General features: G+C 51.5%; 3 protein-coding genes across 3 annotated transcripts; 1 reads left to right on the top strand and 2 right to left on the bottom strand.

Annotated features, from left to right (window-relative positions):
- Positions 1-1,376: 1,376 nt before the first annotated feature.
- On the bottom strand, positions 1,377-9,560 carry N7496_005650 (uncharacterized protein; the record flags this gene model as incomplete). The annotated part of the gene is made up of 1 exon (XM_056698579.1): positions 1,377-9,560. The coding sequence occupies one exon, from the start codon at positions 9,558-9,560 to the stop codon at positions 1,377-1,379; it is 8,184 nt and encodes a 2,727-aa protein (XP_056557104.1).
- Positions 9,561-10,929: 1,369 nt separating this feature from the next.
- Positions 10,930-12,510, top strand: N7496_005651 (MFS transporter; the record flags this gene model as incomplete). The annotated part of the gene is made up of 4 exons (XM_056698580.1): positions 10,930-11,154; positions 11,238-11,527; positions 11,571-11,920; positions 12,014-12,510. The coding sequence occupies 4 exons, from the start codon at positions 10,930-10,932 to the stop codon at positions 12,508-12,510; spliced, it is 1,362 nt and encodes a 453-aa protein (XP_056557105.1).
- An 87-nt stretch (positions 12,511-12,597) lies between these two features.
- On the bottom strand, positions 12,598-14,591 carry N7496_005652 (fungal specific transcription factor domain-containing protein; the record flags this gene model as incomplete). The annotated part of the gene is made up of 3 exons (XM_056698581.1): positions 12,598-13,443; positions 13,500-14,112; positions 14,170-14,591. The coding sequence occupies 3 exons, from the start codon at positions 14,589-14,591 to the stop codon at positions 12,598-12,600; spliced, it is 1,881 nt and encodes a 626-aa protein (XP_056557106.1).
- Positions 14,592-14,815: the final 224 nt, after the last annotated feature.

Consider the following 14,815-nt stretch of genomic DNA (forward strand, 5'->3'; position numbering starts at 1 on the left):
CATTGGATCACCCAGGCTTGGAGACGTGACGTCCTAGATGAGACTATTCAGAAGTGCTTTATCAAGAGCACGCTTATTAGTCCTAGCACTAATGAGATGAATACGTCTCCGTCTGAGGACCTTCAACTAGGTGATTTATACGCAGAGGTGACCGACCGGCTTCCTGGTACAGAGGTTATGGCATTAGATGAATTTCTAGACCCTCCAGGAGAAAACATCGACGTGGAAGAGCCTGATTTATCTGATATTATCGTTCATTTTTCAGAAGAAAATACAGGTGGGGATAATGGGGTTCAGGATAGCGAGGACGACCAGGACGAATATATATTCGGACCACCGCTGGATATCCTCTCGCGTGTTGAAGCTATTGAATATATGCATAAAGCTCTTCAATTTGCCCAGCACCAAGAGGGAATTACTGAGAGAGATCTACGTGATATAGAGAGGATCGCTCATCTTTTTTCTCGATTCGAGATCAATGGGAGGAAGCAGAGAAGGGTGGATGACTACTTTAGACCAAAAACAGACTAGTTCTTACTAGATGAGGTTTAGCGCGATATTAGTGGCACACTTTCATTAGGCACATCGGAATTCTGTTGCACGGAGGCCCGTGCCGAAAACGGGAGTTTACTGTACGTACATTGGTGGTGTTGGTCCAGAGACTTAGATCTTTTACCTGAACCTCCCGGCGGAAGCATAATGGATGGGAAATATATATCGTACAAAGTCCAGTCGCGATTGGTGTCAACTACGAGTACCTCCCTAGGCAGGAATCATTGATTGTTGCACAGTAATTATCTACGATAGCAAGCGATTCAAAGGGAAAATGCGGTCTTTCTAATGGGATACAAAACATGATAATGGAAGAAAGTGGCACCTCTCATGGGTGTTATTGATCGTGAAATCCATGTTTTGTTTGCATTGTTTGTTTCTGTTGTTTTCCGTAGTGGCTTGATGAATTATGTGGAAGATCTGTGCTTACCGCGATACATCTAGACATTCTGGAGCTAAATTTTACTCAATAGGCACATGATGGAATCGTACCATATAGCAGAGGCAAAACCTCTGTGTAAGCTTCTTTGAGGGCGATTACTCGTTATAACGTTCGACGCGACCGTGGCGAATCCCACTTCATTCCCTCAAGCTATTCCATTCCACCCGTCGTAAATCCCCCCTGTCTTAACTATTTACTAAGATGGAGTCCCTTGGATTGGAGGACGATCGCAGAATTACTGGAAGACTAGATAACGAGAAGAAATTGTATTGAAATTCTAGAAAATCCACAAGTAAAGATATACAGCAATCATGTACAGCAAAAATAAAAGAAAGGAAAACAAAAATCGCATCAACAAAGCAAACATTCTAGAAAGATCCAATCACGAGGAAAGAAAGCCTGTCTCCTTCCACGATCTAACATATCCCTCAACAACTGCCGGACTCAGTGGCCCCAACGAAGCCATCGTCTTAGAGTGCTCCTTCGTCTTGCTCGTATCCAAGACCAACCCACCACAAGACATACGCTCATAGTCGCGATCTAAGAAGTACACAATCCGCGAAGCTGGGTTCTCCGACTCTTGCAGAGGCGAGCGAGTAATCCGTCGGAGCCAGTCGCGGTACGGGACGATTCCGGTGGACGCGATGCCAAGCGCACGCGCCAAAACAGGCGACATCTCCTTCCACGACTGACCAACCGGATTGTCAATGTGATAGACAGGGTATGCCTCGACTGCATTGGCTTCGTTTCCAATGTGCAACAATTCAGAAATGGAGGCTGCAGCCGCATCGACAGGCACCCATTGCATACTCCCGTCCAAGTCGGGCCATGCGCGCAGGGACTGGGCCGACTTCACCATGAACGCGAAGTGTTCGACGGGGTTCCAGACGCCACTGTTCGAGGATCCCGCAATTTGACCTGGACGGACGACCATGGGACGGAAGAGGTCGGGGTACTTGTGGAGTGTTTCATCCAGCATGCGCTCGCAGATCCATTTGCCTTCGCAGTAGCCCGTGGGCAGAACGGCAGAGATGGGCACTCGCTCTTCCGGAATGCGTCCACGGCCTGCATGGCCAACAACTCCAATAGAGGTGACGAGCTGGAATCCAATGCGGCGGACATCATCGTCGGACTGCGAAAAGCAAGCGGCGTCGCGTGCCAGGTCCAAGAGCTGACGCATGGCCTGGAACTGGGGAATGAAGCCAGGAAGGGGCCGTGTGCCACTCATGGGCCAGGCGTTGTGTACAATATGAGTGACATTTTGCACCAACCATTGATACTCAGACGCGTCCATACCTAGTTGGGACTGAGAGGTGTCCGTCTCGACAACCCGAAGCTTGGAGTTTGCGGTTGGCGAAAGGGAGATGCCACGACTAGAAAAGGCATCAGCTTGTCGGCTCTCGACCGGCGTGAGGCTTCTGCGTCGGTTCACGCAAACCACAGTCTTGACGTCGGGATGTTCAGCAAATGCAGCAACCAGGTGCGAACCCAAGCTCCCAGTGGCTCCAGTGACCAACACGACGGCGTCGTGTACGTTCTGACTTGACTTGCCATGTCGCTTTTTGCTGACCTCATCCAGGTCCGGCGTAGACCAAGCAGATGTATGCTCAGTAACGTATTTCTCAGCTTCAGCTTCGCGCGTCACCAGGTTGCGCGTGGGTTGCTCGGGTAGTTTAGTCGACGACGACGGGATCGGAAGAGGATCTATAGCAGATCCACCGGCCAACGCGACAACGACACGCTGGATGTTGTTCTCCGGTAAGTGACCATCAGTCCAGTCAACGTGACCAAAGCCTGCGGCCTGCAAATCTCGTCTCCACCGTTCAGTAGGCACGACTGCATGCGTGCGCCCATCATCAAACATCCACCAACCTTCGAACAGACCAAAGATCAAGTTGGATAGAGGGGTATCTTCAGTCTGTTCGAGCATCATGAGCATGCCGTCCGGCCGCAGGGCCTTATGGACATTCTTGGCAGATTCGACCAGGTTGTGTGTGGCGTGGATGGCGTTACTGGCGATGATGAGATGTTGGCCACAGATCTCCTCCGCAGGGGCCTTTTCAATATCGTGAACAGCAAAGCGCATGAAAGGATATTGCTTGCCCATGGTACGTCGTGCCGCGGCAACCATGGACGATGACAGGTCAGTGAATGTATACTCAACCGGAATATTCAAGGATGCCAGCAATGGAACGAGGATCAGAGTTGTACCACCCGTTCCAGCGCCCATCTCCAAGATCTTGAGTGTTCCTTGCTCGCCTCTCACTTTTAGCTTGCTGGCAAGAAGGGTGAGGAAATCGCCCATCTGGCCTCCAAGCAAGGCGGCAAATGGGTTGTGTCGGTAATGTCCTGCCATCAGTTCGCGACCCTCGCTTGAGCCGAAGAGAATCTTGATACCGTCGGTCTCGCCTTTGAGAATTTTGGCCAGAGGCTTTCCAGCATGGTAGATCAGCTTGGCTGTGACTGCCCAGTCCGGAAAGTCATTGATGAACTCCTCCATCATAGCTTCGCTGGGCTTGGACGGCACCGCGACACCGGTCCTTGTCACCTGGCCACTGGTTGGATCGATGTCGAGCAGGCGAGCATCATTCCCCAAGAAACTGTACAGCCATTCCACAAGGCGGTCATATTCGGGCTGGAAGGGGATGCGCGAGAGACTATCGCCCTTGGCTGCAGAACGAAGAGAACAGTCCAGATCCTGGAACGCTTCCGCAATCAAAGCAACGCACAGTCGACTAGTACCTGCAATGATATGGCCGTCCACATTGTCCACGTGCTGATCCACAAGCTTTTGATCGGTACTCATCTTGATGTTACTGAAACATTCCAAGAGATCCATAGGCGAGAGATCCAGGCTCTTGCCAGTGGGATTGGACTTAACAGGATCAGGTGTAGCGATTCTTGTGTCTGAGCCCGAGGGAGGGGTGGCCAAGGTATCGCCTTCACTGTTTGACCAGTCATCCTCATCCGAGGAATAATCGCTGCTGGCCACGTTGGTCTCGGCATCAACAGGGGCAGCACCATCGCCCTCGCCGAATAAAACGCCAGAAATGACGTTGACAAGCTGGCGGACACTGGTGGCCTGAAGCAGAGTATCCTGATCCATTGCCTGCTTGAAGACCACCTGGACTTCACGAGCAAGCTCCATCCCCATCAGCGAGTCAATACCAATGTCGGCAACCTCGGTATCGAGAGTGATCTCGCTAACATCCATGCCTGCCACCGTCGCGACAAGCTTCCGGATCTCGTCGCTGATATCAGGTCGTCCTGAGCTGGTGGGCTTCTTCTCCTTCTTTTTCTTCTTTGCCTGCCCATTCAAGTCATTAACAACACTGGTGGTGGGAGCCCGCTGCTGCAATGTTGGAAGAGGAGCAAAAACCACCCCGTCATTGCGCGCGACTGCACTTGGTGTTGTTACACCAGTCACTGTACTTGTTGGGGTACGCATGACCGACTTGTCTTTCGTGAGCTTGGTCAGCATTCTGCTCATGGACGCCTTGGAGATGCGCGAGTACTGGATTCCTAGCATGACTTCAGCTAGCTCCCCGGTAGCAGCGTCGAACACGAAGACATCGCTCAAGTAAGCTGCCTCAGATTGCCGGGTATTGCGAACATATATATGCCAGTTCTCCTGGGATCTACGACTGTCAATGATTTGGCGAGGGGAACGCATAGACAAATCAATGCCCGTGGCAATATACATGTCGCCAGGTGCCAAGTCCGTCATGCAGTTGACCCAAATGCCGGCGACCTGACTGAAGCTGTCATCAAGCAGGGTATCCAACATCGTCTTGCCAGCATATCGACCGACAACACGGCCGGCACACTCATCGGCAAGACCGACAACTGAGCGCACACCACGATACATGTCTGCATAGTCAACGAACTCACCGAAGGTTCGGTAGACATTCCGGCCTTGCAGAACCTCGACATGTTCATTATCGCCAGCAGAAGCAAGCAACTTGAGAGCTTGAGAATGTGGGAATAGGCGCTCAAAACGTGCAAATTCGCCAGCATAGGACGCATCCTCTGCGGAGCGGACACGGATCTGCCCTTGAACATACATCTGCCCGTCACTATCAGAACCGACGGGGGTGCTCGAAATGCTCCAGTCCCATTGTGTGAGATCACCACCAGCTGACTTGAAGTCAAGCCAAACAGCGCGCGAGGGATCGACACAGAGAGGGGAGTGATTGACCATATCGTGCACAATGGGCTGTAACCCGTCGTCCTTCCACTCTGGATGAAGACTGAACAAGGCCTCGATGGCCATATCAACCTGCAAGGTACCAGGGCAGATAGGCGCTGTCTTTGCGATGATGTGACCGGAAACGAATCTTTTGTACTCTTCCGAACCCGTGTTGATGCGGAAGCGGGCCTGCTTTGCCGTGCGGTTGCTTCCCTTGCCCTTCTCCTGTTTGTCGAGGTACCCGATGAATGAACAAAGCCCGAGAGTCCTCTCGTCGCTCTCTATGCGTTCGATGGCTCGTCCGCTGGGGACCAGGAGCGCTGCAGCTTCTTGAATAGCCTTTGCTGGGGATTTCAAATCCAGCCAGTGCCGTGACTTCTCGAATTGATAGGGTGGGAGGACAAGGTTGACGTATTCATTGGTCTGAGATGCGTGGTGCGGCCAGAATGAGACCCTTAGACCTTGTTTCCAGAGAGAAACCGTTACATCCGTCAAACCGTCAAGCCCATTACAGTTGGTGATCTTCACTGGTTGGAAACCATACAAGCTTCCTCCAACAGGCAGCGCACGGCTTGCCATAACCGTAATACCAGAGCTCGAACCAGACTCAAGGAATATGGCTGACGGATGTTCCTCTGCAAGGCGTTGAATAGCCTGGCAGAAGAAGACAGGTTTGCGCATGTGCTTAGGCACATAAGTGGAAGTCAAGTCACTAATTGAGGATCTGGTCTCCGTTGCAAGCTCAAGTGGAATCAACGGCTGGTTGAAGGTCAATCCCCGGCCAATTTCTTCCAGTTGCTCGACGAGCGGGTCCACGAGAGACGAGTGGAAGGCATTTGTGACGTTCAACCTCTTGCTCTTGATGGCCGAGAACTTTGTCTCCTGTGCAATGGTTTCCGTAACCGCGTCGATGGCCTTTGTCGGACCTGCCAAAGTGAAGCTTCGCACTCCATTATAGCAAGCAATGTCAGCTGGGGCCACATCGGCATCCAGCTCTTTGAGGCGATGCCCGGCGGCGGCGACGAGTTCTTGAGCCAGTGATGCATCTGCCTCGATGGCCATCATCGCACCCTTATCTGTGCCCCACGCCTCCCGAATGAGTCGAGCACGTCCTGCCACCATTCGAACAGCGTCTGGGAGACTGAGGACCCCCGAAATGCAGAGTGCCACAAGTTCCCCAAAGCTGTGACCGACAACGGCAGATATCTTTCCAAAGAGACCGCAGTCAATCCATGATCGGGCACAAGAGTACTGCATAGCAAAGAGCATGGTCTGCACATGGACGGGATCCTCTTCCGGTGAGTCCGAGAAAATCCCCGGGAAAATGCTGTCGAGGCCAAAGGATTGCATGATGGCATCACACTCGTCAAGGTGATGCCTCAGGATAGCGACGCTGTCATACAGGTGCTCGTCCAGGCCAATAAATGTCGAAACCTGGCCACCGAAGCAGAGGATAACAGGACGTTCCGGCTTGTTAGGCTCGACGGACAATGAGCTCTGGGAGGAATCGCCAGCGGCGACCCGTGAGAGTGTATCTTGCAAGTGGTTGACCGAGTTTGCGGCGAAACAAATGCCGTGAGCCAGCGATGGATTGCAGATCCGGTTTACGCTGAACGAGATGTCGGCTAGGCTCGCATTTCCATTGACGTTCGACAGACTTTGCACGTAAGAAACCAGCTTGCTAGCATACCTCTGAATGCTGCGTGCATCAAGACCAGAAATCACAAATGGGAACCGCGGCTTGTGCTCAGTATCGACAGCACCCAGGGCCCTGATTGATGCCCCCGCCATTCCAAAGCTGTGGTGCTGAGATTGAGTGACCACCATGGCTGCATTTGAACCACAGGCGCCATAGTTGTTGATCAAGGCCTTCTTGCTGGTGCTGTCATTCCAAGGACGGAGAGAGGTGACAACCTCTAGCATGTCAGATGAAGATGCCTTGATGCCTGGATTCATGCGTGAAAAGCTGGCTTGTGGAGGAATGAAGTTTCTGTTCATCATCATCAGGACCTTGATCAGTGAGACGGCGCCTGATGCACCCTCGGCGTGTCCAACATGACCCTTAACTGATCCAATGGGTAGAGGTGTTGAGCGAACACTGGGTCCACCGACGGCATTCTTGATGCTGTCATATTCAGCCGGATCTCCAACCGCCGTTCCCGTGCCATGAGCTTCGACCAGAGAGATGTCGCTCGGGGCAACCTTGGACTGTCTGATAACATCTTGGAAGAGCTCGGTGAGTGATGGTGAGTTTGGCACAAACATGGGAGTGCAGTTCTGGTTTTGATAAACCGCCGAGCTAGCAATGCAGCCTAGGATCGGATTACCGTCGGCGATAGCGTCCGACATACGCTTGAGGAATACGCAAGCAATTCCCTCGGCTCGACAGAAGCCGTCCGCCTGTGCGTCAAATGGCTTGCATTGGCCCGTTGGACTAAGGAAGCTAGCTCCAGCCAGGTTCTGGAACCAGAGAGGGTTTGTACAGAGTGCCACTCCGCCAGCCAGGGCTGCATTACATTCACCCGTGAGAAGGTTACGGCAGGCCATGTGAATGGCCACTGCTGATGACGAACAGGCCGTATCAATAGTAATGGCAGGTCCGGTCCATCCGAACCAATGAGCCACCCGGCCAGCGAGGAAGCTCTGCAGATTTCCTGTAGCTGTGAAGGCATTGGGGCTGTGGCATGCCACATTATGCTCATAGTCAACTGCCGGAGAGCCGACAAAAACTCCGACATGGCCACGAGACTTGGCTTCTTTCTGTGGACTTCGAGTCGCCTCGGTGAAATAGCCAGACTGCTCAACGGCCTGATATGCAGACTGAAGCAGAAGGCGTTGCTGTGGGTCGGTAGAGGCAGACTCGCGCGGGCTACGCTTGAAGAATTTGTGATCAAAGGCATCAGAGTCACGGATGAAATTGGCGTACCACTTGCGTGATGGATCTTTGTCACCCTCGCGGAACAAGGTGTCAAATGTGATGCGATCAGGAGTGATAAGCTCGTGCTGTGACTGGCCTGTTTTCAGCATCTCGGCGAACTCATCGAGGTCCCCGGCTCCGGCCACATTGATCGCCATTCCTACCACGGCAATATCTGAGCCATTCATCTCGACATTGTCTCGTGGCTGCTCATGCAGTTGCTCCACATTGCCGGTGAGGATTGCCCTGGGACTGCTAATTGACGATTTCACTCGCACCTCCAGGGGCAGATCCGCAAAATGGAGGAGTCTGGGCCCCAAGGGACGCACCAATGTCGGTGGAGCGCATCGATCTGGGCCGAAAGTCGCAATGATAGCATCTGGATCCGAGTCGAAGATGACCCTCTTAACCGACACAAATGTGTCATACCAGTTACATTGCTGCATAAACACGGTACGTAAGGCGACCTCGTGCATAGGACCGGCACTAGCCTCCACGGGCTTCCCATCTCCCGCATTAGTATATGTGGGAAGAGCCAACCGAGAAGCGTCTGGGAGTTGCAAGCCTGGCGTGGTGCTGAGAAAGTGGAGAAATGCTTCTGTTTTCTCCTTCGTGTCGGGATTCGGGCTGTGAATGTTGCCACGAAGGCCGACCTCAGCTGTGGTGATGCCAGCGGATCGCAATCGTCTCACTAACCGTGGTGCAGCACGCTCTGTCGTCGTCACCGTGCCGCGGGAATCGTCATAGAAGACCGAGATGTATGCCTCGGGGAAAAGGTCGTCAACCACGCGCTCCATCTCTTCCTTCTGTGCTGCAGTTCGCCAAGCCGTGGCGAAAGACTTGGAAGGACCTTGTCCCTCCTTCTTGCTCCATTCGTCTTGGGCATCGATTAAAGCACCGCCCACCATTGCGAGGCGGACGGCCACGGCCCCATAGTCGTTAACATCTTTTGCGCTGTGGGAACATGCGATTGCGAAGGCGCCCAGGAGACCCATGCAGAAGCCCAAGGTCGATGTCTTCTTATGAACCACCAGTTGTGCATGAATATCAGTATCTGCCGTGGCCTTGCTGGCTCTGCGTTGCAGTTCCAAGTACTGCCGATATTGCGTCAACTGCGTCAGGACGACCAATGGGGAGAGAACCACGCTTGGCAGGGCCTCCAGCTCGCGCAGAAAATCACCTCCCCCATTTTCCTCGTGGATGTGCTTGACCCAGGTGTCGAGATCTGCAAGAAGCCGTTTCCCCTTTGCACCAACTGCATCTGTGATCTCAGGGATCTGTTTGACCATGGCATCCCAGTAGCCTGGGAGCTCTGTTACAGTCTTGAGGATCCATTCCCGAGAAGGTTCGTCTTGTAATGTGCTTTGAATTTCGTCTAGCGAATCCTTGTTCAGTTTCTCGATCTGTGATCCGAATAAGAGAATGGTTGTTGCCTCATTGGGCTCGGTAATCTTGTTCATCTTGGTGATATGTGTCCGATTGTCTAAAGTGCCGGGTCTGGGTTTCCAAAGTTAGAACTGTCTCGCGACGGTGCTACTGGCACTCTGAAAGATTCACTGATCTTGCATACCATACAAATAAGTGTACAATAATGATATTATATAGTATGTCATAGATTGAAGTGTTTCGCAGTCACCCCTCAAGGTCATCAACTACGCCTGATTGTCCCTTTATGGGGATTTACTTCTTGTTCCCGGGAGTATAATAGTTGTTACTTTCTTGCAGAGCACACTAAGAACACGACGGACATATTTGGCGATCCAATTTTCCTCATCAATTACAACCCTAATTTCATGAGATGTAAAATGCTTCCGGCGTGGCAACCGGAGGTACTTTGTAGGATAGAGATAGTCCGTAAGTTGCTTTGAAGGACTGAAGGAAGATGATAGGGATTACTAATCAGCATAGCCAAAGCCATTTTCGTATTGGTAAAGCGCACTGTTTGCCGGTTTTGGTCATCTCTCGTCGGCTCTCCCGATGCTGATTTTCGTCTGGATCGGAGGATGGGGACTGTCAGGCTTTCTAACCGCTTATGGGGCGGGAAATTTCAAACTTGTTTCAGCCTAAAGGGCTCCACTCTGATGCGACAATTTTAGGCGGCTATTATCTTTGCAATGGAATGAAGCGCAGCTCGGAGAAATAGATTATCACCAATCTTACGACGGAGCGCTTTCCGCGGCCAAACCAAGCCTATGGAGGAGAAACTAAAAGTCCGAGGCAGCATCTGCACGGATCGACCCCGTATTTAGTAGGAAAAGAAAGCTTATCAATCAGGGTCTTGTTACATTGTTCTCATTGTTATTATTATTATCTTCAGATGCATGCGGGGTTGCACGGATCATATTGAGCACCGTCACCCCTGGCAGATACGATGTCGATCATCTCGACTAAGCCAAAGGTCCGGAATTCAAGATTGCGTAATAAGGGATCCGCCGAGATGCATGGGGTATTTGTCAATCGTGTTCTGACAATCTTCAATTTCTCCTTTTGTTCAAGAATGTGGCTGTTACGCAATAAACTAAAACTCCGATGAGTCGGAGTGTCTTGGGGATCTTGGAGAGCTTGCTTTTACTTTTGGTGGAGGCCTACATCTATCTGGTTGTCAAGGATCGGTCCAGGTAGCCGGTGAACTTCAGTAGAAAAGTAGAAAACCCATTCCAGACGCACCTCAACGCTCTTCATGGGTCGCGTTCAACTTCTCCTGAAATATTGGTATAGAGTCAATATACTATATCAACCATCCGGCATGAAGAATTAAATCAACATTTCCGCCAAGCCGGCTCGGGTGAAGATACAGAGAAGGCGTCACCGTCAGCATCTTCGGCCCCCATGCCGAAGGATCCCAAGCTAGTCGAGTGGAACGGCCCCGATGATCCTGAGAATCCACAGAACTTTTCTCCATCCAAGAAATGGCTTATCACCGTGTTGTTCAGCTCGATGACAACGTGGGTGACCTTTTCCAGTAGCGTTTTCAGCGCTGCTGTCGAAGTTACCGCAAAGGAATACCACGTTTCCAACGAGGTGACGACCTTAGGAACGAGCTTAACCCTTCTGGTAGGTGCTCATACAATGTTCCACTAAAAACGCCACATGAGAATCGTTACGAGAATGGCCTAATCGCGCATCGATGTCGATAGGGATTTGCCCTTGGTCCGTTAATTTGGGGCCCCATGTCCGAGCTCTACGGCCCCTTCAAGCCACTATATCTCGGATATGCCGTTTTCGTAATTCTCCAGATCCCAGTTGCGGTAGCTCAGAATCTAGAGACGATTCTAGTATGTCGCTTTCTCGTTGGCTTTTTTGGAACCTCTCCATTGGCCGCCGTCGGCGGCGCATTCGTCGACTTCTGGGGCCCCTTGGATCGAGCTATGGCCGTTTGCTTGTATGCCGCTGCCACCTTTGTCGGACCGATTTTCGGACCTATTATGTGAGTTAAGCGGGGGGCGTGAGGAATTGTTTCTTTTCTCAAGGTCTTTCCTGACACCTCGACACCATGCATTGGTGGAGCCTCACAGTGGTGGATTTCTAGTCGACTCCCATCTTGGGTGGCGTTGGACGGCGTGGATTACTATGATTGCGTCTTCATTCTTCGGTATCATAGCGTTCTTCATCACACCAGAAACGTACCATCCGGTTCTACTGCACCAGCGGGCAGCGAAATTAAGGACTGACAGGAATGACCCGGCCTATTATTCCCTGCTCGATAGGAGTGCGCCGACCTTTCGAGACGTCTTAACCAAATACCTCTTTCGGCCATTCCAGATGCCTGCGATGAAGCCAATACTCGTCTGTTTCACTATCTACATCTCTCTTATCTATGGTATTCTCTACCTGCTTTTTACAGCATACCCTATCTCATTTTCGCAGCACCGCCATTAGCAGTCTGCTGGCGTTGCTGCTCTACCGTTCCTAGGCGTGATGGTGGGCATCATTATTGGTGGTATCTTTATTACTATCACAACTAAGACTTACTACGCTCGGAAATTGCACGGCGGTGCGGTCCGACCCGAAGACCGTCTTCCTTCTATGATACCCATGGGGGTACTCTTTCCTGCGGGGCTGTTCTGGTTTGCCTGGACCTCGAATAGCTCGGTCCCTTGGCCGGTGCAAGTGGTTGCAGAGATCCCTACTGGTGCAGGCATTCTCGTCATCTGGTTGCAGGGACTGAATTATCTGATGGACGTATACTTCATGTTTGCTAACTCAGCACTCTCAGCAAATACACTGGTACATAGTACGGTGGGGGGAGCATTCCCACTCTTTGCTACGTACATGTATGATACACTGGGAGTGGCTTGGGCTACCTCCCTGTTAGGGTTCCTCAGCGTCGCGATGATTCCGATCCCGTTTGTGTTTTACTTCTACGGGCCTAGGATCCGGGCTCTGAGCCGATACACTCCCAAGTTGTAAATGGTTTTATCATTTTCTATTGTATCTATTTCAAGTGGGTTGTTGATAAAGTGGGCAATGTACATAGCAGTAAATACAAAATATCCTCTAATACGTACAATTTGTTCTCTTGTGGCCTGGACCAAGGCCTTCTTGCTGAAGCTCATCGAGGAGCTCCCGGGCAAGATTGTTGATATCTTTCAAGTTGTCCAGCGCATTGAACAAAGCGCCTAGGCCGCAACCTGCCTCCTCCCCATCCATGCTGGCCATGTGGGGTGAATTGGCGTGAGAAGTAAGAAATTCCACGGCTTGTGAGAGTGCGCTTGGAACAAAGGGGTGAACCTTGGGAATAGATGAGCAAGTTTCCAAGCAATTGACAGGGGCTTTGATTACTCTCAGCCTTACCTTGAAGCGCCCGATCCTTGGGATGACTCGGGCCAGACGGATCAGCTCCACAGCAGCCCGGAACGCGCGCTGCTGGTAGGTCGATGCTCTGACTTGATGTTCGGCTGACTGCCAATTGGCGTTCTCGGTTGTCGTACTTAGGTATATGATGGCACCCTGCGCGAGCACGTAGGTAAAGGTAAGCAAAGGATCGAGGTCGAGGTTCGATGTCGGCGCAGGAACTGAGGGGCTATTCCATTTGCCACTGCGATTAGATCCGTGGAAGCTTTGTGCAATGGACTGACGACGCTTCTCCACCGCTGCAGCCAAGGCGTCATGCCGGGACCAGAACTCGCGTGTCTCAGATCCTCCCTTTGATAGGGTCACTGCTGATGCCATGCGCCGGTGGGACATACATCGGCCGCACAATGTCGCGAGGAGGATGCATTCCGCAAATGGGGTGGCTACTGGTGCCCGTCCATTTCCATCCAAAACCTCAGGCAAAAAGTCCGTTTCAATGGGTTGATTGCTTTGGAAATTGGCCTCGGGTGCTGGGAGCCGGGTTCGTATCTAGGAATTATGAGATATAACGTACCAGCCTCGGGTTAAAAGGTGTATGGACTCACAGTATCTTCATCCAGAGTAAGCGGCCACTCGTTGCGCCAGTTCAAAAATCGATCCAAGCAATATGCCATCCAAAAAACTCTCCTTTTTTCCTCTGTTCTAGAGAATAACTCGTTCCGTAAATGAAGCTGTATAGGGTTATGCCCATAATTGATGCCCTCAACACCCTCTATAGCAAATTCCATTGCGGCTGATGACGAACACGCAGAATCAATATCAAATAACCTCGCGAGCTGAACAAGACGGAATGCTCTGCCAGCGGTAATCATCGCTTGGTGCTCATCCTTGCGGAGGAATTCATATTGCGCAACCAGTAGCCATGACTGGATCTGCTCCAGGGGCATATCGGTGCTCGTTGAACGAGGGCGATACTTCCTACCGCTACTCATGGGCCTGATATCTAGTGCTCCAAGCATTCCTCTTGTCTCTGTATAAAGGGTATCTTCGATCTCTCGAAACTGAGAAGATGCGGCTGCTGCTGCGGTGTGCATTGCCCGCTGAAGACATGCCTGTGCAGGCGTGGGACAGTAATTTTGATCCAAGGCCCATTCGAAATATTGTTGCTTGTGCACAATGGGGGAAATGGGGTGAACGCGTTCGAAGAATAATTGGTCCCTGATGCCAACATAGTTAGAAATGCCATACCACATGTACGGGTCAACAATGACTTACAGATCCTCCCGTACCAACGCTGGGATACGCAGATTATCGGAAACCAGAGTTGGAATAGGTTCGTACTGTTTCACTGGGGTTGTCGTACCCAGGTTGGACATGATGATACCACCAGCCGCATGCCAGTCCGTATAGGCAGCAGGCATAGAGTCCACGTTGGTGAGATCCATACTAGACAAGTGAGGTGACAGATCAGGGAAGTCTTGAAAGTCAGACAAGTCTGTCAGATCCGGTGATTTCCCATCTGACCCAGCAAAGAGAGGGCCTATATTGCCGGAGTCGTATTCTAAAAGTGTGGTGCCTCCATCCCGGCCTCCTGTTATAATTTCTTCAAATGGGGGTGTTGATTCTGGCGTCCTTTGAACCTTTGTTGTTGGTCCATCGAGACCATCAAGTTGTCCGACGAGTTGACGTTCGAGCATAGCTAGGGAACGGCGTCGTTGAATTAAGCGACAGGTTTTCTTTAGCATGATAGACACAACTTACCAACTCTGCTTCGTAATGCTTGGAGCTGCCCTTTTTTTGGACCTCGTTGTGGCCGTTTCTCGTTCACGATACATAGTGTCCCATTTTCTATACAGCTTCCGCATACTGGTCGGACACGATCACACCGTGCCTTTCGTCTTCGGCACTCCTCGCAGGCCAA

This window comes from Penicillium cataractarum (assembly GCF_028827025.1).
Source record: "Penicillium cataractarum strain IBT 29864 chromosome Unknown utg000004l, whole genome shotgun sequence".
Lineage (NCBI taxonomy): Eukaryota > Fungi > Ascomycota > Eurotiomycetes > Eurotiales > Aspergillaceae > Penicillium > Penicillium cataractarum.